The following is a 23,105-nucleotide window of genomic DNA, read 5'->3' as shown; positions in this document are numbered from 1 at the left end:
AGATGGCCGCGCGGGGTAGCCACGCGGTCTGTGGCGTCTTGTCACGGTCCGTGCGGCTCCCCCCGTCGGAGGTTCGAGTCCTCCCTCGGGCATGGGTGTGTGTGTTGTCCTTAGCGTAAGTTAGGTTAAGTTAGATTAAGAAGTGGGTAGGCTCAGGGCCCGATGACCTCAGCAGTTTGGTCCCATAAGACCTTATCACAAATTTCCAAATTTTATATGAGTTGCTATGCAATTGCTGTAAGCAAAAGGATGAAATAAAGTTAAAAATACTGACACCACCAAACGTAGAAGTAGATGACATTATAAAAACAATAAACAATGAAATAACACTTAATGAAGTATTTAAAAACATCAACAGGTGATTAGAGATAAGGCTCAGTACATGTAAGACTCGGATCTCAAACTGAAACATTTCCGATCATCCAATATCCGTGAAAATGTATTGCATTATTTGCCAGAGAAGGAAGTCAGCTCGAATATAAGTGAAGAACTCTACTTCGAGAAGTTACATCTGAGACAAATCACTTAATGCACTGCGTAATAGGCATCATTAATTTCTTTAATAAAGTCACATTTATCTTTTCTGAATTGGGAAAGTAATATTCAGGGGGTGTTCCAGGTTACTGGATCCCAGCCGCGGCTTTAGTTGCCCTCAGCTTCATCTCAGTGGAGGACCCAACGGCAGCTGTGATCTTGCTGACTGTCTCCGTCGGTTTTAATAGTATCAGCATCATGGGCTACCAGATGAACCTTATCGACATCGCACCAAACTTCTCTGGCCTGATGATGGGTATTACTGGTAGCATCGGGACACTGATGTCAGTCGCTGCACCACTTTATGTGGGGGCTATAGTCAAGGAGAACGTAAGTATAGAGGGACTCACGGTGTAAAATTCAGTTTCAGCTCCAATCAATTTCTCACTTCACATATTTTTTAATCCTTTAATAGACAATATAGTTCACATCATCCTCTAGCTGGGCTCAGTTGACAGCTGCTTTCTTCTTCGTAGTGTGGTATCTTGTCACCAGATGGCAGAACTGAAATTGGTAGATGCCACGTGCTTTTTTTCTTTGTTTGATCGCGAACGAGGGATATATTTCATGCTGTCTTTGTCAGTTAACTTTTACAAAACGTATATATATACTATTACTCTGATTTGTATGTAAGTAAAGAAATACACGCATCGAAAAAAGTTTTGCATTACCCCGGTTTCCAGAATTAGTGAATATAGACATTGACTGTGGATATTGCATCACGGGCACAGTCCCTTTGAGTGTTCAGAGATGTCACTAAACCCGCTCAAAGGTGCATGGACGGAGGAGGTCCGACAGCCGATCAGTTCCAGTCTTTCCACCAGGAAGGAGGTGCACAGCTCGTGTTATCTGTAGTCCAACCATGTCTAGACTGCCATTACCGCGGTTCGATTGCGTCCGGATTGTTACTTTGTGCCAGGAAGGGCTCTCAACGAGTAAAGTGTCCAGGTGTCTCGGAGCAAACCAAAGCGATGTCGTTCGAGCATGAAGAGAACGACGGGAACTATCGATGACATGCCTCGCTCAAGCCACCCTAGGACTTCTACTGCAGTGGATGGCCGCTACCTACAGACTATGGCTCGGAGGAACCCTGACAGCAACGCCACCATGTTGAATAATGCTTTTCATGCAGCCACAGGACGTCGTGTTGCGACTCAAACTGTGCGCAATAGGCTGCATGATGCGCAACTTCTCTCCCGACGTCCATGGCAAGATCCAACTTTGCAACCACGACACCATGCAGCGCGCTGCAGATGGGCCCAACAACATGAAGTACCGACAGCTCAGGATTGGCATCACGTTCTCTTCACCGATGAGTGTCACATATGCCTTGATCTAGACAATCGTCGGAGACGTGTTTGGAGGCAACCCGGTCAGACTGAACGCCTTAACCACACTGTCCAGCGAAGCAGCAAGGTGGAGCTTCCCTGCTGTTTTCGGGTGGAATTATTTGGGGCCGACGTGGCTGATGGTCATGAAAGGCGCCGCGAAGGGCTGTACGATACGTGAATGCCATCCTCCGACTGATAGTGCAACCATATCGGCAGCATATTGGCGAGGCATTCGTCTTCATGGACGACAATTTGCACCCATATCGTGCACATCATGTGAATGACTTCCTTCAGGGTAACGGTATCGTTCGACTAGAGTGGCCAGCATGTTCTCCAGACATGAACCCTATCGAATATGCCTGGGATAGATTGAAAAGGGCTGTTTATGGACGAAGTGACCCACCAACCACTCTGAGGGATCTACGTCGAATCGCTGTTGAGGAGTGGGACAATCTGGACCAAAAGTGCCTTGACGAACTTGTGGATTGTATGCCACGACGAATACAGGCATGCATCAATGCAAGATGACGTGCTGCTGGGTATTAGAGGTATCGGTGTGTACAGCAATCTGGTCCACCACCTCTGAAAGTCTCGTTTTATGGTGGTACGACATGCAATGTGTGGTTTTCATGAGCAATAAAAAGGGCAAAAATGATGTTTATGTTGATTTCTATTCCAACGTTCTGTACAGGTTCCGAACTCTCGGGACCGAAGTGATGCAAAACTTTTTTTGATGTGTGTATTTTATGGAATGGTCGCACTCAACTGCTTACAGGCGACATCGTGCATTTTTCTATAAAAATAAAAAGAAACTTATACGACGTGTTAAAAAGGTGTCACATATTCCTACAGGTCAAAACTAGAAGAAAAGTTACCATATGGATATGCCTGGAAACCAATATCTGGTGAGATATGTGCCATTTTACTCGTGACGAGTAATTTTGTAGTATGAGGCAGGATTCATAGGAGAGGGCATAGGAAATCACCATAACTCGAGCAACTCGAGCAATCATGCAAGTGATCGCTTTAATATCAATTGATGTGCGCGAGTTGTCCGTGAGGGCACTGAGAGTTAATGCACTTTTCACCTAACAGGCAATGGCGGCTCGTGAGTATACATTCCGTGTGTCCACAATTTCAGATAAATTCGAGGGTGTTAAATTAATAGCATCAGGTGTATAACAGTTATGCTTATCAATAAGCTTATGCATAACTAATCTGCTAAAAGAAAGAAATTTTTGCGGATTGTCGTTGTGTTGTACGTTCGTAAATACAGTTTAGGGCAAGATCTAAATAATGTGTAAGTTTCACAACTCTCCGTTTCGCATTTTTGCGTAAATGAGAGTCCCATGCTTTTCCATTTTTTGAACAAATGTACAAGACCCCTAAAAGGAGCATTAGTCCGCGAATTTACTTTGCGTGGAGGCTTGATTTAAATGAATATGATGCAATAATTTTAGTAACTGTGTGACCGGTTACGAAGTCTAACTGTTCTGTGTGTGGTAGTATGACTCAACATACATACGGTTCTTCCCCAATACGACGGGATATTTTAAACACCATTTACAATGAACTAATTGAATAACCAGAAATACTATAATTGCACATAGAAACCAGAATTACAAGTCTAATACAGGAACACGAGCCAGATGCCTTGTTGACTGTACCTGTGACCAAGAGGCATTGTCATGAAAGAAATCTGTAATACTTTTTTTTACCTCAATATTTATTGACGAAAAATACACTGTGATAATTGCAACATCTTCCATCTATACATTACACCAACCGAACAGCATCTACTCTCTCCCCCAACAGAACAACAACTGCACTCGATATCCTATGAACTACTACTGCACCAGTGGAGGTGGCGGAATAATAATCTTTGGCGCAATCTCTGGCGCGGTGACTCAGTGTAGCCACCTTTCAACTTCCGAGCTGAAAATCAGGTGTTCTTACATTACATTACATCCACACAATAACTTATGCCAATAGTACAGTTCTTTGTTAACTCTTCGCTTGTAGTCACGCTTATTTGATTTCGTCGTTCTTTCAATCAACGGATCTGGTCTCGGAGGCCATGGTTCCTTTGCGGCTAGCTTTTCATGGTAATTTACTTTTCTGTTCCCAGAGTAAACGTTTTACTCTGCAGCGGAGAGCGTGCTGATATGAAACTTCCTGGCAGATTAAAACTGTATGCCACACCTAGACTCGAACGCGGGGCCTTTGTCTTTCGCGGGCAACTGCTCCACCGAGTGAGCTACCAAAGCACTATTCGGGACCTCACAGTTTTACTTTTCTGTTAGTATTTAAGATTGATTCAACATAGTTTATGTTTACGCTGCGCACAAGCCGATCCCCGCATAGAAAACAACCAGTTCCAAACACAAACTGCCGTTAATAGAAATGATTAAATTCGAGTAGTAACGCTTACCAACATGGTCACTTCCCTAGAATACAAATGAGGCGCTGAGATCCATAAGGACCTAAAGGACACAAAAACAGTCGTCGATCCCACATTTAAGAGAATATCAGAGACCTGTCTCACTAGAGAGCTTTTCGTGAATTTTCATATATACAGTGTGGGCCCACAACACAGATCAACCTGATTCACAAGATCAACAGATTCAAGAAGCATGCATAAATTCTACAATTTCAATATCGATTGTCATCTGCTTTTGACCCTTATGATTTTCGACACCTCAAATGGGTTACTATATGATAAAATTCAAAACTTAATATACTATAACTCATTCAGACGCCCACAAAATAGGTTTTCTGTCAATATAACTAGAAAGTGTACAGATGTTCGATCTCGTTTTACTGTATAGTGAGTGAACGGCGTATCTGAGGAATGTGCTGTCATCCAGCGGGATTTGTGCTGAGTCAATGGCGATAAAAGTCTGCCACAGCGCGCTACCACCTGATGGCACTGATGTAAACTTGCAGCTGTGCACATCGTGAACCGTGCACGTTGTTTATCAAATCCATATGTATGAGCCCCGTAAGGCAATTACGTTACAGTAATTGCGCATGCAGGAAGCTCCTTAAAAAATGCACAACTGAAGGTGTGCTCTCGACCTGATGCCAAGTTTCAACTTTCATGGTGTCTAGAGGAGCAGTAGCCATATCTTTCACATTTCAGCATATCCGCATACTCTACACCTCCCGTCGCCTCGATCCCCCTCACCCCCTGGTTGCTCCTCTCCTCTACCATCCCCACCCCCTGCCACGCCTTCACTGTTGTGTCCCCCCTACCCTCCATCTCTACACCCTTCATCTCCTTTCCCAAGGTGGCTTCCATCAACTCCCCCTCCTGGATGATGCCCTCTCTACCTCCACTTATCCCTCCTATCAACTCTGATCCTCACCCCCCCTCCTTTCCTCCATCGTTTTCCTGGGCTCCCTCTCCCCCCTTCCATCCACTTTTTTCCCCACCAACCCTCTCTCTGCCCCCCTTCTCTCCCCTGAGTTCTTTCGCATTTCCCTCCTCTGCCTGTCTCTATTGCCTCTCGTGTCTGCCCTGCCCCCCCCCCCACCCCTTACGATTCCTCTCCCTCCTTTGGTTCCCCCCCCTTTCGTTTTTCCTCTCCTCCCACCTTTTTTCCCCCCATCTGTCCAGGTCCCCTCCCCCCCTCCCATCTGCTCTTGGCTATGATGTGTCATCTTTGTGCTGACATTTTAGTGCAGTGTTTACAGTGAGTGTTCAGTGTTCTGTGTCTTTTCTGAAGTGTTGCGAACGGACATCATACTGTCGCTGGGTGTGATTTTTATATCTGTTGCGAACAGAAACCAGACTGTCGCCATGCTTTTTAATTGTCTGTCTACTATGTTACCTGTCTGCTTCCTGTGTATTTTATTAGCATTGCCAACCCTTTGCTTTATGTTTTAACTTTCCGCAATTTTCCGCCGTTTTACAATTTAAGTCACCGTTTTATCGCCTGCTTTTATTGTTTCTTATCTTCTTCTTACATTTTCAAAAGTCTGTAGGCTGCAGAGCATCGTAATAAGCTGCTGCAGCCCGCCCCCTTCGGGGGGGAATCGAAATTCAATAAAGGAAAAAAAAAAAACATTTCAGCGTCTATGTTAAGTTTAACTGCATTTAAAAAAAAATAACCAAAAAAAAGGTAAGGTGTCGTAAGTTACGGTGATCACGTGCTCTTGTGATCTTACACAGCAGCCGACACTGGTAACAGGTGCTGCACATCAGCTATTTATGCGCGATATGAATTCATCGAGTTACTGGAATACGTTACGCTTGCACAAAGACGGGGCAACGCCACATTTGCTACAGATCGCGCGACAGTACCTCAGCACAACGCTTTACGGGCGATGGATTGTCGAGGAGTTGCGGTAGCGTGGCCTCCCCGTTCACCCGGACCTGAATACGTAGGATTTCTGGCTAAGGGGACATTCACAGGCATTAGTGTATGCATTAACAATATTCAGGCGTCACAGGAAACTGACCAGTGCGTGTGACCCAATTCAACTGGAACCAGTGTATTTAAAAGAGCACGTGATTCACAGCGAAGAAGAGATGAAGGATGTGTCAGGATGAGTGGCAATCACATGCAGTGCTGACTATGCTGTTTACTCGTACTTCTGTGTACCTGACATATGGGAATAAGAAGACAGATTGGCCCAAATATGAACAGGTATTGTTCCCGGGTTCGATTCCCGGCGGGGTCAGGCATTTTCTCTGCCTCGTGATGACTGGGTGTTGTGTGATGTCCTTAGGTTAATTAGGTTTAAGTAGTTCTAAGTTCTAGGGGACTGATGACCATTGCTGTTAAGTCCCATAGTACTCAGAGCCATTTGAACCATTTGCACAGGTATCGGTTTCCGGACATGGCATGATAGGTATTTTTCTTCTGGTTTTGATCAATTCTAACTGCTGTCGTAATATGTGACATTTTAGAAAAATGCTCTTTGCAGGTACTTCATAAAATACAGGGTAGTTTTAAACAGTCTGAAAAGCTTGTCAGAGTGTTCCAGGGTAGACTGTGCTGAGAAATAAACGATAAAAAATTCCATCCTATGTACCATTTCCGATTTAATTAGAATTGAAGTTAGCCAACTGAGTTGCGCGCGCAGATTCAAGCAGCCTGCCACAGACAGTGTCGCCAAATGTCTTCTTCGTTTGCTTTCACTAAGCTTAAATTTATCACTTTCGAAACAGGCACATTTTTGTTACTATAGCGTTCGAACAAGTGGCAACTCGTGGAATTTAATGACTTATTTAAATCATTGAAGTCCGTGAGCTGCTACTTGTTCAAACGCTCATTACCAAAAAAAGAATTGCCTTTTTCGGAATGAGTGTTTAAGCAAGTAGCAGCTCATGGAGCCATAGATGTCTGTGCATTCCTGCATTCTACATACACGAACAAAAGAGAAGGGAATCGTAGAAACTTAATCCGTATGCAGTGTTAACCACAGTGCTTAACGCTAATTATATCTGTGCCAGCTAAATCTGATCGAGTAAATTAGAAAGAGGGCAGCTACTTCAGGGAAAGCTGCTGCCTCCTCTGTTATACTAAGCAGCTGTTGTTTATCTGCTATTGGCACCTTCACATATACTTGCTTACAGTGGTATTTTTCGTACACTATGAATAGGTATGGGCTGAGCATTACAATGCGCACAAGGAAATTTTTATCGCTGGAATTCATGCCTCCCAATTCACATGACTATGGCATTGTATAATGTTTTGCCCGTAAGCGCTTTGCATATTTTGTATGCTATTGCAACACTAGTGCACAGAGATTCCTTTCAAAAATACGGGTGTCATAGGTATCGTAATTAACTGGATGCGACTTCTGAAATGAACGTGAAGTAAAACTTTTAAGAGAGAAATGCAAGAGCATTTCGCCTTTTGTTTTTTTTTATAGGAGGGACAGCTATCGCTATTCATTTTGTTTTGCACTACAGTTAATAGAACTGTTATCTCTATTTCAATAAACTGTAACTCAGCCGTATTGCTAGTTCGCTTCCTATGACGCCAGAGTGAAAGTGCCCCGAAAAATATCAAATGTGGAGCTATAACAAGCAGCAAAACTGTGATAAATCACGAACTGAAATATTTTTAGGGGTGAAATATTTCAGTTTTTATTTTTTGGTACCACGTGTTTAATCTTCGTTCATCCTAAGGACTACTGAAATATTAATGGCACGTACTCAGTCTCCACGTCAGGTACTGTGATACATTAGTTTTCTGTTGTGAGTACTTAATAAATAAGCACAGTGGGTTAGACACCTTACAAAATTAGCAAATAGTGACCCAGATTGGGAGATATATGGGAGGGGGGGGGGAGGGGTTGGAAAACAAGTTTCAAATATTTTGAGTGGTGGTAGTACTCATCGGAACAAGAAAAATATGTCCAATAAATGTGGGCCCTGAGATACATACTTTCTGAGTTAAGTCCAATAAACATGGGTCCAGAAAGGCATACCTCTTGCGATAGACACCTGTTTACAGGAGGTGTTCAACGTGGCCTAAGGGACGACACAGCCTTTGAAGTATACCCTGATGTTGCTGAACCTGCTGGTCACGCACAGAAGATGCGACCCTGTAGTGTCCACAGATCGTTGATTGGCGGGGCGTAGACCAATTCTTTCAAGTGTCCCCATAACCAAACGTCTAGGTGATTGAGGTTTGAGGGTAGAGCAAGACCAAGATGGGGGCCGCCCCCTCCCCCCCTTCCCCTCTCCCCCCCCCTCCCTGAACTATCCGCCGCCAGTGGCCCTCAACTGATTGCATCCAATGTTGGCGCACATTGCGACGAAAGTACGTTTGTGTGCCATCATGCATGAACCTCATTTGTATTAGTTTCTGCAGTGGTACAGCCTCTGGTATGGTAGGCAATACAGTAATGAGAAAGTTCAGATAATGCTACCCAGTTAAATTTTGTGGTTGCACATATGGCCCCATTAATCTATCGCCAAGTACACCTGTCCATACGTTGATTGAAAACCGGTATTGATACCTTCTTCCCTGAAGGATTTGGGAGTTACATCTACCAATACATGCTGGCTATTGAAGTTCACTACACCATCTACTGTGAACCCTGCCTCATCAGTAAATAAAATCCTGGATGTGAGCAGTGGATCTGCGGCACACTTATGTAATAGCAATCGACAGAGCCACCATCAGCCATAATGACCCTGTGGCCTTAGGGCCTGAATGCCCTGTAGATGATATGGATACAACAGTTGTTCACGACGTGTCCCCCAGATAAGGGAGTGAGAGACACATCTTCTGCTGCTGCTGCTAATAGTCGCACATTGGTCCCAGGGGTTTCTTCCATCCAGGGCAGCACACATTCCACCATGTCCGGCGTGCGGACTGTACGCGGCTTTTCACTGTCAGTCTTCCGAGGTGGAAGGGTACCCAAGTTCCTCAGGTGCTGGAAAAATCGCCTTATCACATGGCACTCAGCGCTGTGGATATTTTTCAACACAGAGGGCACTGGCTCGCTGGCTACATCCATTGGTAAATGGTAGCAGAATATCATATCCGCCATTTCACTTGTCGATTAGTAGGCTTCCATTGCTAACAAATGGTGGAAGAGAGAACATGTAAGAGTACTACACTTGTCGCACAGCTTTACAACAAACTTTGCTACTTGCCATGTAGCACAACAGTCCCTGAAACTAAATACTCAAATATTGTAGAAACACTGGCTAATGAGAGATTTTTATAAATTTCTTTTGAACTAATACACATTCCCTTTTTCGTGCTTTATGATAGCTGGGAGTGTGTTGAATATCTATCACCAGTGCATATAACTCTTTTCTCATTGCTAGGCAAGGTGGGCATCGCTGAACACATTAAATACCTCGATTCAACAGTTCATAGGAATGGAATGATCACAGAATCAAGTCCTGTGTAAAGCAGGTGGCAGACTTAGTAAAATACTGGAAAAATGTAGTCTGCGTACAAAGCATGTTGTTCACAAAACACTCGTGTCAGCTATTCTAGAATATTATTCAAGTGTGTGAAACCCATACTAAATAGATCCATCAGCAGATGTTACAAACGTAATAGAGCAAGACTCAGAAGCAGATACTATTGTGTACACAACGACATGGACATAGGATCAGCAATAAGAGAGGATATACAGAAGGCACTAAAAGGACTAGAAACTTGAAGAAAAAACTTCAGATGACATTCAGAAATGGAGGAAAAATATTATCCAAAGGCAGTGTAACTTTACAGAATGAATCACTGCAAATTGTACTGAAATATACGATTAAATGCCTGGGAAATGTATTATATGCAACAGCAACGTCTTTTGGTATGCACATTCAGGAAAGACCAGCAGCAGCAACTATCAAACCTTCTCACAATATTATAAACATGACAAATCTATCGACAAACACAGCGATGACACTATTCATAGTGGCAGTTGCGACAGTCATAATGAATGTTATGAAAGAGACTTGTTTCATAGAGGACATCAGATTTCAACATTGGCTCTCTCCCACAAAACCGTATCAGGAACTGATTAACATAATGGACTGGGAGAAGAATGAGGCAGACCTAGAGTTCTACAATACAATAGCTGTGCTATACCACAGCAGGACCAGAGAATTTAGGAAACAGCAGAACTCGCAATACATGGAATTCATCATAAAACAAGTACCAACGACAACCTCCACAAACGAACTGAAGAGTGGTAAATTTTTGTCACAAGGACAAGGATGTAAAAAGTACCACATTGTAACATATGCAAAGGGGCCAAAACTACAATAGAGACTAAAACTTGTATATTAATGCTCAGTTTTAGAGGATCACGCAAGTTCATTATATACCTCACGTGATGGTAGAAATAGTTTGGGCCAGAAGCATCACCAAAGACACATAATCAGAGACATACTAAGGTAATAAGTAAATGCACTCAGAAAGGGCAACCAAAGTTAATCAGCACAACAAGCTGTACAATTCAACACACTGCATAAGTAGTGAAGTAATAAGAGTGCTGGAATACTGTTGATATCAAATTGATGTGCTAATCAATTAAACTGAACAATTAATTACCCCTCCCCTCCTCTTAACCTATTGTTATACCAGCTGATTTATGATTCCCTGGGGCTACCTACTGTTATGTTAATTGATTTATGATCCCCTAGGGATAATCCGTCCAACTGAAAAACTCCTCCCCCTCCACTAACCTCTGGGAAAAGAGACAATTTTTTGTGACTCATGCTCAATTCAGTTCTGAGGGGAGGTAAGACTAGCTCTAAGATGCTTAGTCTATGTCGACACATCAACGTGAACACACATGAATTGTTCTGGTGGAAGTTTTTTGCCGATAGTTGTACTTATTACAGTGTTCCATCTTCCTGTAGAATCATGGAGGGGATGCAATTGTAGCATAACATAATCGTTTCTATTTTGTGGTTTTAGTAGTTGCTCATTTATAAGCGGATTACTGTTCTCGCCTCCTAAGACAAACTGGTCCCTTCCCCATAAGTCACATCTACCGATCCTGAAATGTTCGCTTAGTATTGATGATCATGTTGTTGTTTGGTCCTACCAGAATTGCATTATTAGTGAAGTCTTCCACTCACCATAGTGTATGGAACATGCTAGCTGAATTTATGTTTAAGGAGTTTTAGATCATGTGAAGTGCTTGTTTTTTAGTATATCCATGGCAAGATTCAATATTCTTGATTGAGTAATCGTATAATCATTGTACCAAGCATAAGCTCATATCATGAGTGTGAGATTACATTTATTTAGCTGGAGATTTAATTGATTTTAGCGCTATATCCGCTATCTGTGCTGTTGGGTCACAGTATTCGTTGTAAAAACGTAAGACTACACCCTTTGCACGTCTGTTGGTACACCAGTACACACTGGAGAGTACACTATGGTAATACTTCATGCAGCGGACAACTGTTCGTGTTTATTCAGTCACATTTTTAAATAAATGAGTTGACAGTACAGCAGTAGAGCTGCTTAGAAAGGCAACGCTGTAGGCAGACTGAGAAAATTACAGGCTGATACGAAGATATTTACTGAGAGACAACGAGCAGCAGAAGTTCTGTCTTTTGTTTTTTCGATAAATAATGGACAAAATTCTTCGGTCAGTTTTGTGTACCTTTAAATGCATGGAGTGATGTCTTAGAATGTAGACTAAATTTGCATTTACATCTATATGCTTACTTCCCAACCATCGTATGGTGTGTGGCGGAAGGCACCGTGTACCACTACTAGTCATTTCCTTGCCTGTTACACCCTCAAACAGAGTGAGGGAAAAAGACTAGCTATATGACTCCATACTGGCACTAATTTCTAATACCTTATCTTCGTGGTCCTTATGCGAAATATACGTTAGCGGCAGTTGAAACTGCTTGCAGTCAGCTTCAAATGTCGGTTCCCTAAATTTTCTGAAGACAATTCCTTGAAAAGAACATCGCCCTCCTTCCCAGGATTTCCATATGAGCTACCCGGATAGTGTAATCCGGCTTCAGGAAAAAACCACTTGCCATGCAAAGGCACTCTCACGTTCAGTTTCATTAATTAGTCAATCATTCTGGTGGAAGTGAGGGCAAGACTACCACAGACATGATTCGCAAACTGTTTTATCTTTGTGGCAATATCTTTTAATGAAACTACAATCTCCCATCAACACAGGGAGAGAAGACCATTATAATAAAATGAGCTATATTACTGAATTTATGAAGTGATACGTAGTACAAACCTGATATTTACAACTCGTCTGAGCTGCTGCCGAAAGACACTTCATAGGTGACGAGGCGTCTGGCTACTTTAAGAGAATCCTGTGGCAGATGTAGAGCATGCTCCTAGCACTCAATCATGAGCCAAAAATGATTTTACTATTCTCAGACTTCAAGAAGAATATAATAATTCCAATCTCAAAGAAAACAAGTGTTGACAGATGTGAAAATTACCGAACAATCAATTTAATAAGTCACGGATGCAAAATACTAACGCGAATTCTTTACAGACGAATGGAAACACTGGTAGAAGCCGACCTCGGGGAAGATCAGTTTGAATTCCGTAGAAATATTGGAACACGTGAGGCAATACTAACCCTACGACTTATCTTAGAAGCTAGATTAAGGAAAGGTAAACTTACGTTTCTAGCATTTGTAGACTTAGAGAAAGCTTTCGACAATGTTGACTCGAATACTCTCTTCAAATTCTGAAGGTGGCAGGGGTAAAATACAGGGAGCGAAAGGCTATTTACGATTTGTACAGAAACCAGATGGCAGTTATAAGAGTCGAGGGACATGAGGGGAAGCAGTGGTTGGGAAGGGAGTGAGACAGGGTTGTAGCGTCTCCCCGATGTTGTTCAATATGTATATTGAGCATGCAGTGAAGGAAAAAAAAGAAAAATTCGGAGTAGGTATTAAAATCCATGGAGAAGAAATAAAAACTTTGAGGTTCGCCGATGACATTGTAATTCTGTCAGAGACAGCAAAGGACTTGGAAGAGCAATTGAACGGAATGGATAGTGTCTTGAAAGGAGGATATAAGATGAACATCAACAAAAGCAAAATGAGGATAATGGAATGTAGTCGAATTAAGTCGGGTGTATTTGTATGGAGTGTAGCCATGTATGGAAGTGAAACATGGACGATAATTAGGTTGGACAAGAAGAAAATAGAAGCTTTCGAAATGTGGTGCTACAGAAGAATGCTGAAGATTAGACGGGTAGATCACATAACTAATGAAGAGGTATTGAATAGGATTAGGGAAAAGAGAAGTTTGTGGCACAATTTGACTAGAAGAAGGGACCGGTCGGTAGGACATGTTCTGAGGCATCAAGGGATCACAAATTTAGCATTGGAGGGCAGCGTGGAGGGTAAAAATCATAGAGGGAGACCTAGAGATGAATACACTAAACAGATACAGAAGGATGTAGGTTGCAGTAGGTGCTGGGAGATGAAGAAGCTTGCACAGGATAGAGTAGCATGGAGATCTGCATCAAACCAGTCTCAGGACTGAAGACCACAACAACAATATTCTTGTGCTATGGTGCAGTACGTATGAGACGTTAAACTGACAAGAACAGATTTCTTTTATCTGATAAGAGAATACTTAGATGAAATATAGCCTATGCCATATTGTTCTACAGGATTTTCCCAACAAGTAACCATACTTTAGCGATGTGAAAATTCATGTATTTCTTCTGTCTTCGAAAATAACTCCTATAAAAGGAAGGAATCTACATTTTGCTTGAGAAATTCGAGATTTATGGACAATTACATCCGTGCCTCAGATAAAGTACGAGTAAGTGGAATTTTTTAGCTGTGGTGTGTCTTGTCAGGACGGAATTGCAGTTAATACATACAGGCTGCATCTGTGCAGCAGTCAGCGGCAGCGGCAGTTATGGTCCTTGGCTGACAGGAACCTGCAGTTTAGCCAGTGACGACCGGTTAGTTATGTAACCGCTCGATGTCAGTCAATACGATCACGACGATACCCCTCGATCGACGTTAACACTCGTGGTGTCACTCGGCTTCATACATGGCAGTGGACGTTTGAAAATTCAATGGTCGTCAATTGATTTAAATGTATTTCCCGCCTGACTCTTAATTCAATTACTGCCACGGGGTTGAGGAGAAAGGACACATCCTGGTGGTACCAGCATTATTCGTATTTAGATGTTCGATTAATCTGAATGGTTTGCAATGTTCCAGCGATTCTATTCGAACTCTATGCTGATGTACCGACAAGAAACATTTTCGCAGATAAACATGCAAGTACGTAATGGATGTTCAGTTTCTCAATATAGTCCGTCGCACACACACATTATACATCCGCTGTAAGAACAATTTCATGCATTTACATTTTTGGTGTCCCACAATACTGGTTGGCTAAATATTATGACGATACGTTGTATTCAACTTCCACAGATATTGTTTCTCATGTAGTCAAGACTACGTAATGAAACCAAAATCGTAGATAAAACTGAAATGTAGTTTGTTTATTAACACTTCTCTTTTCACTAATTGAATATGAAATACGAATCGGGATTGGAGGTGATGATCCTATCCTTCTTTTTTAGTATTTTAGGTCCCCGTTAATTAATATCTGGTAGTTAATAAGCGAACTATTTTTTTATCCTGGCGCGTTGTTTGTATCAGTTACCCCCGCAACCGTCCAAGGATAAGATTATATTAATGTTCCGCGCACATGCGTTTCACCATTTTATAAAATGCAGAATTACGTAAACTATAGCTTTCCGTTGCGCACAACTTTCTTGGGTTCCACAACGATAATAGTTTCCCAAGAGTATTTTTCCCAGCTAACACTAAGTTCGAATTATATTGTCGGATTCATTTTCACTCCACCCGGCAATAAACGTCTCTGATCACTTCGTCACACGTAATGTATTTCAAACGTGCTTGAAGAGTCTTTAAATATCTCCTTAACGAATTTCGCAGTCGCGTACCACTTTCTCATCGACTAGCCCGATCGCTATAACTGAAGGTGCAGAGCTCAATAATGTGTTACATGTTCTTTTATATGTATTAAAAAACAAACGCGCCCCTACATCTTTCTGTCCCGATTGGTCTTTGCTACTTTGCTTTTTATTACTTTTCATTATATTGCTTCTTAGTAATACTGTGCAGTTATTACAGTTTCGTATTATTTTCCCCTTTTTTAAATCTATCCAAAATAAAGTCTATTTATCCCCCATTTTAATTAATATGATGGTAACTGACACTCCTGCCCGCAAAGTACCTGTCGGCACTTGCCTGCAACTGCGGGAACTCCCGGCAGCAGCGTCCTCTGGATAGGTAATAGCGAAGTAACCAGTATGCTGATTGAGCGACGGAAAAATGGATGTATGTGTTGTGTGAGAAGATTCAATATGGCGAGTGCTTGCGCTGGACGATTATTCCCCCCTCCGCGTAAATTGATCGGTTCAATCTTTGGCGGTCAAGGCGGCAGTCTGTACAGACTCTGAGCGTATGGTACGGCTGGAGATGTACACGCAACAGGTGGTGTACCCACTGTTTGCTGGCATCTCCTCAGCAGCGTTTTAGGAGCTCTCTAGCAGTCAGTGGATGATACATTTCGCAGTTGTATGTGTGTGTGTGTGTGTGTGTGTGCGCGCGCGCTCGAAAAGTTTTTTCGTCCGATATATTTGGTGAAAACATTGTGATGGAGGAATGTCCCTGTGCCCTCAAACGTCGGCGCATAGAAGACCTCCAATATACTGCGAGCTATGATCTATTTGCGGTGGAAATTTAATTACTTGATTTTCAAAATTTTTGTATGTGACTCTCAAACATTAAAACTAGGTTTTGTTACAAAGAAGAATCACCATAAAGTGGTTGAGTGTAGTAAGCAATCTATTTGACTCCTGTAAACTGTTAAATAATTAATTTGCTCGTGTAATGGAGACGGACTATTTCGCACCATTTTTAATATCACAATTGTGCCAGCTGTCCCTTTGTCCCCACATTCGCCAATAGGAGCACAGTTTTCTGATGAGGGATGAAGACCTCTGTCTGCATTTTTGGACATGTTGGTTCACGCATGTTTTCACACAAACAGGAATTAACTTTTTAAGAGTGACAGACAAAGGAAGTGAATCTGGAATTTCTTGACCAAAGGAATGCTGCCACCTGATGCTTCGTTTGGGAACCGCAAGAACAAATGGGGATCCCTTGGGCAGTTAGGCACGTCTTTTGGTTTGCAGTGCTGAGGTGCAGACGTTACAAGTGGAAGTATCTACAGGAGAGAGCAGAGGTGGCTCTCCGGGTATCGAGTATCAAAGGCTGCTGTCTTCTGGTCCACAGTTGGTGGTGTTTAGTATCGAAAACGACATCCGTCAGCGATTACAATGATTAAATTAGAGGGGAAGCGCGAGTGAGTGGTGCAGACGTGAGCCATGTCTTTCAAAAAGTGATTAAGGGGAGACGGACAGCTATTTTATCCCCAATGTAATTTCACCCTTTCAATAGGTACACTTTTCGGTAGGACTATAAGTGTTAAAACAGTTGAATTTTTACTGAATGTGTGTAACATATATGCTTGTATTTACAAGTAAAATTAACAAAATACACTCCTGGAAATGGAAAAAAGAACACATTGACACCGGTGTGTCAGACCCACCATACTTGCTCCGGACACTGCGAGAGGGCTGTACAAGCAATGATCACACGCACGGCACAGCGGACACACCAGGAACCGCGGTGTTGGCCGTCGAATGGCGCTAGCTGCGCAGCATTTGTGCACCGCCGCCGTCAGTGTCAGCCAGTTTGCCGTGGCATACGGAGCTCCATCGCAGTCTTTAACACTGGTAGCATGCCGCGACAGCGTGGACGTGAACCGTATGTGCAGTTGACGGACTTTGAGCGAGGGCGTATAGTGGGCATGCGGGAGGCTGGGTGGACGTACCGCCGAATTGCTCAACACGTGGGGCATGAAGTCTCCACCGTACATCGATGTTGTCGCCAGTGGTCGGCGGAAGGTGCACGTACCCGTCGACCTGGGACCGGACCGCAGCGACGCACAGATGCACGCCAAGACCGTAGGATCCTACACAGTGCCGTAGGGGACCGCACCGCCACTTCCCAGCAAATTAGGGACACTGTTGCTCCTGGGGTATCGGCGAGGACCATTCGCAACCGTCTCCATGAAGCTGGGCTACGGTCCCGCACACCGTTAGGCCGTCTTCCGCTCACGCCCCAACATTGTGCAGCCCGCCTCCAGTGGTGTCGCGACAGGCGTGAATGGAGGGACGAATGGAGACGTGTCGTCTTCAGCGATGAGAGTCGCTTCTGCCTTGGTGCCAATGATGGTCGTATGCGTGTTTGGCGCCGTGCAGGTGAGCGCCACAATCAGGACTGCATACGACCGAGGCACACAGGGCCAACACCCGGCATCATGGTGTGGGGAGCGATCTCCTACACTGGCCGTACACCACTGGTGATCGTCGAGGGGACACTGAATAGTGCACGGTACATCCAAACCGTCATCGAACCCATCGTTCTACCATTCCTAGACCGGCAAGGGAACTTGCTGTTCCAACAGGACAATGCACGTCCGCATGTATCCCGAGCCACCCAATCTGCTCTAGAAGGTGTAAGTCAACTATCCTGGCCAGTAAGATCTCCGGATCTGTCCCCCATTGAGCATGTTTGGGACTGGATGAAGCGTCGTCTCACGCGGTCTGCACGTCCAGCACGAACGCTGGTCCAACTGAGGCGCCAGGTGGAAATGGCATGGCAAGCCGTTCCACAGGACTACATCCAGCATCTCTACGATCGTCTCCATGGGAGAGTAGCAGCCTGCATTGCTGCGAAAGGTGGATATACACTGTACTAGTGCCGACATTGTGCATGCTCTGTTGCCTGTGTCTATGTGCCTGTGGTTCTGTCAGTGTGATCATGTGATGTATCTGACCCCAGGAATGTGTCAATAAAGTTTCCCCTTCCTGGGACAATGAATTTACGGTGTTCTTATTTCAATTTCCAGGAGTGTAGTTCTTATGGATTTGAAGACTTTTTTTTCTCTCACAAATAAAATTTCACTTTTCTTAATACATTAATTATTACAGAACAGTTGCTGGTAGATTGGTGGTTCTCAATTTGCTTGCAGTAAGGTACTACCATGCTGAGTACAAACTGACCACATTTCATTTTTCTAGCCCATTTAGCTGAGAAAATGATGTTAACCGAAAGTGGAAAAAGCAGTTTTTGAGAAAAATCAATTTAAAGTTTAGTATTGCAATATTAGTTTAATTATAGAGAAGAATTACTTACCATTAATATTTTTCTGCTCCTAACTGAGCATCATCTGAAACATACTGATCTTCTTTTCTTCTCTTGGTCCCTCTTCTTTTCTGTCTAGCTTGTTTTGTGCATTTTAAATTAGCAATTTCTGATTTGCAGATGCTCTCTCTATCTATTTGCACCAAGGATTTGGCAATATTTCCATTATATTTTATGCCCAATACTTCCAAAAGGTCCAGTTTCCTTGTTACACAATCACTGAAGCGTAAAATAGCATCATAAACATCAAATTTGAGAGTTGTAATCTGAATAAGTATAGTTTTCGGTAACTGGCTCGAAATGACAGAATTCATACATTTGTCTAAATTTTGCGTTTGACCATGAAGACATTTCGTCAACATAGTATCTTTATAAAGATCTCTAAATGTAGCTTTAATTTCATTCATTACTGCTGTAGGTAAATAATGTTTGTGCTCATATTTTGCACTTCTCCTGTACTTGCACCAAGTGTCAGGATCGTTCAGGCAAAGACAGTGCTGACGATTTTCATTCGTGGAAAGCTTAGGGAAGAGACAGTCAGTAAAACCTTTTTCATATTTTCTAAACTCCCAACAATTCTAATGGCCAAGCCATAATACTTCTGTAATCTATCTATTTCAACATTTGTTGGGTAGCCGTTATCACCTATCTTCTTACCATCTTCCAGTACTATTTTTGAGTTTTCTTTTAATAATTTTCTCAATCTGGATCCCATTCTCTTCTGGTCATGCCCAATGCATTATAGTTCAGAAAGTGTAACATTGGGACCATAGGGTTTTTCTCCACCTATCCAGTCATAAGCTGTGCCGTCACATTCCCGTAAATACTGTGTGTATCTGACACCAATGTTTGCCATTGAACGATTAAAAATCCCGAGAATTACTGCTACTTCTATCCCACCAATGGAACTAGTATAATTCATCTGACAGTTATGTTCATCTTCTTTCTCAGTTTCACTGCCACACGTTTTACAGTACTCGCTTAGAAGCTCTGCACCAATTACTGCGCTTGTATCAAATAATGTGTCATGACACAATTTAGTGAAGTGTTTCCACGTTTGTGTCAGCTGCCATCAAAACATGCACAAATATCACCACTTTGACTATCGTTACTTTCCTTAAGTGCTTCTTCATCTGTTTCCATCACTGACGTGTTACAAACTTCAGCAGCAACAGTTCCAGTAAGTTTATTGTAAGTCATAAATTTTGCATTTGGATTTGAAATGTCAAGTGATGCACACATGAGTTTACCCGCCTCCATCCCTTTACAAACAGATCTGAGACCATAAACTAACCTTACAAATTATTACTTGTCATTTCTGATGTCATTGCTGTAGACATATTTTGTATAACTTTAGGTCAAGTTTGATGCAATTCCTTTGGGAAGACACTGATTCTCTCCCGAGGTTACGTCACCACGAGGTATTCTGCACACAGTATTTTTGAAAATGAGATCACACAGCGTGCTAAGGTTACCACAATATTTCGAAAAGAGTGTTCATCTTCACAAGCTGACTGGGAGGAAACTCCTTGAAGAGACTGCAATTTCTTTCTTGACGTACTAATAATCTTTATGTCTAACATTCTTGTGTTGTTGGCCATTGTGGTCGAGCGGTTCTAGGCGCTTCAGTACGGAACCGCGCTGCTGCTACAATCGCAGGTTCGAACCCTGCCTCGGGCATGGGTGGCTGTGATGTCCTTAGGTCAGTTAGGTTTTAGAAGTTCTAAGTCTAGGGGACTGATGACCTCAAATGTTAAGACCCATAGTGCTCAGAGCCATTTGAACCATTTTTGTGTTCTTTGACCCACTAACCTCATTTACCTTTACGTATTTATTTCCTCTCAATTTTAATGTAGGTGAGAATTTCTGTATTTGCGGCATTTTTATGAAAACATGAGTAACCAGAGAAAATATGCATGAGCACTTAGTTCACGCACAACAAACTTCACTAAGTACAACCAATAGCTCTCGAAAACAATAACAAATACGATGAGAACGATGAATATCAGTAGTGGATACTGGGTATGATAACATGACACTATAAAACAATAGAAGCAGGAAATAATGTACAAATAAGAAAGGAAACCTGTGCATTATCTCTGCATGGGGCAAAAAAGAAGGCGTGGCATTTACATTCCAGATGGCACAGATCATCAGGAAAACCGTCATAGTTCACGAAAAAGTCGTCGTAATTACTTGAAAAAAAACTATTTTATGCAGGAAAGAGCGGACATTTCAAATATGCAAAAACCTAAAAATCGATTTTTTGAGCCCATTTGGCTTAGTCTGCCCTTAAATAAAGGATATGCAAATTGAATTAAACAATATATTATTGACATTGATTCGAATTTCGTGTCATGAGATATTTCCTCTCAGCACAGACTGAGTCTTTTTGCTGCCATTTTCCAGATGAGGGGTGGGGAGAGGGAACTTGAGGAGGGAGGGAAGGGGTGGGGGATTTCCCAATAGCATGAAATGGGAATCAGAACTAAACTGTGGAGGGATAACAAAAAAGTGTCTCTTTCCCAGAGGAGTGGGAGAGTAGGAGGGGGAGAGATGGGGGGTTTCTCAGAGGGACAGATTTTCCCCAGGTGGTCATAAATGCCCGCATCTTGTGGTCGTGCGGTAACGTTCTCGCTTCCCACGCCCGGGTTCCCGGGTTCGATTCCCGGTGGGGTCAGGGATTTTCTCTGCCTCGTGAGGGCTGGGTGTTGTGTGATGTCCTTAGGTTAGTTAGGTTTAAGTAGTTCTGAGTTCTAGGGGACTGATGACCATAGATGTTAAGTCCCATAGTGCTCAGAGCCATTTGAACCATTTTTTGAGGTCATAAATAAAGGTATATCTAGGGAATCATCAATCAGTTTATATAACAATAGGTTAAATTGAGAGGGTTGGGGTAATTAATTGTTCAATTTAATGATCATCTCAATTTGATATCAAAAGTGTGCCACAAATCTCGGTAACTCACTACTTGCATAACTACTACAGCTGCATTTTTGCATAAATCAGTGAGAAGCCAGTTTCATTTAATTTGACTGTGACTTCTGAGCTGGTTAGTTAAAGTATAATATGTAAACTACTGACTAGAGATCTTTATCATCAATTTGTGAGAACGTTCGTTCCATTAACTTTGAGCTTTTTTCAATTTTTTCATACAGACCATTCAAGAGTGGAGAATTGTATTCCTCACAGCAGCTGGAGTCTTCTTTGTGGGCAATCTGATTTTCGTTATTTTCGGTGATGGCGAAGTTCAACCTTGGAACGACCCTAACTATTCGAGAGGAAAGAAAACAGGTGAGTTCCTTGAATACTTTAGATGTTGTGCTATTAGTGCTGCTAGAAGTTCTCTCAGCGTTATTACTATATTGTCATACGCACTTAATATTTATAAATATTTGTCAAATAATGATGTTAGGTAACATGTATCTGTAAAGTGAGCTTTCTCGGGCATGTTTACGTGCGCCAATTCCCTTCAACTTGCACCAGTAACCGTTCACATAGGTGTGAAAAATTTGAGTCCAATCACGTCTACTTTACTTTTGCAACATGGTGCCAACTGAATTAATACACCCAAAGCATTCTAGTCGTGGCTTTCGTTGCAGTTCAGAAGATTACAGAACGCTTGAATATGGAAATGAGAACACGAAATTGTGCGTTTCTTCTGGCAATTCTCGAGGTTTAGTGCGTGCCGGTTGAAATATATTTCGAATCTGTATATCAGAGCACCCTACTGCACAAACACAGAGCGAAGATGGATAAACTCTGCTGATATGCTCTCTGGATCCGAGATAAGTCTAGCTCTATGACTGAGAGTCCGTAATACACCACTGCGTTGGGATGGGTGATGGCAGATCCTATCTTGCAGATGCAGAGCGGTGTGGGTTGGTTTACGGAACGCATTTTGACTTACGAAACCGTCACTTTTTCTGCGGACCAAGGCGTCTAAAAACGGCAGGTCTCCATTTTTCTACAAAGCCATGTTGAAGCAAATGCTAGGATGGAACACTTGAGAGTGCTGAGAGCTCTGCGTTTATATTTGTGTTGTCGGGAAATACATGACATGCACTTTTATGCTCGTGAACCATATTGCTAACTCGCAATTTTCTTTTTTTCTTTTCCAGAAACTATAGAAAAGGTTGCAGTTTGAGCCACTCTAAGTGACGCCAGTAACCACATGGAATATGTGAGAGAAACTCAGGTTTCTTCACGATAAAACTTTGCATATAAAGAAGACACAGGGAAGGAAAACTCTGCAAAACATAAACTTTTTCCGCAACTTGATTAACATACCAACGTCACTTGGAAGAAACATATTTTATTTTATTCGATACCAAATGCATACAGGCTAATTAAAAATGTAGTATCCACATCGTATTATACAAGAACTACTGCTCCTACAACAGAAGACTGAGAGTTATGATACTAGAGAAGTGGTTGTGAAACTATAATTTAATCTAACAGGAAGTAGCAGGAAGCAGGAAGTA

At 42.4% G+C, this 23,105-nt stretch overlaps 1 protein-coding gene across 1 annotated transcript in view; it reads left to right on the top strand.

Moving 5' to 3' along the window:
• The window catches only part of LOC124596877 (sialin-like), a 41,009-nt gene extending 18,241 nt beyond the window's left edge, over positions 1-22,768 (top strand). The window contains exons 6-8 of the mRNA XM_047135902.1: positions 620-864; positions 21,780-21,915; positions 22,743-22,768. Coding sequence (XP_046991858.1) covers positions 620-864; positions 21,780-21,915; positions 22,743-22,768 — 407 coding nt within the window. The remainder of the gene's footprint in view (positions 1-619; positions 865-21,779; positions 21,916-22,742) is intronic.
• Positions 22,769-23,105: the final 337 nt, after the last annotated feature.

Source organism: Schistocerca americana, chromosome 1 (assembly GCF_021461395.2).
Source record: "Schistocerca americana isolate TAMUIC-IGC-003095 chromosome 1, iqSchAmer2.1, whole genome shotgun sequence".
In the NCBI taxonomy this organism is placed as follows: Eukaryota; Metazoa; Arthropoda; class Insecta; order Orthoptera; family Acrididae; genus Schistocerca; species Schistocerca americana.
The sequence above is the reverse complement of the archived record's forward strand: the minus strand, read 5'-3'. Positions and strand labels throughout refer to the sequence as shown.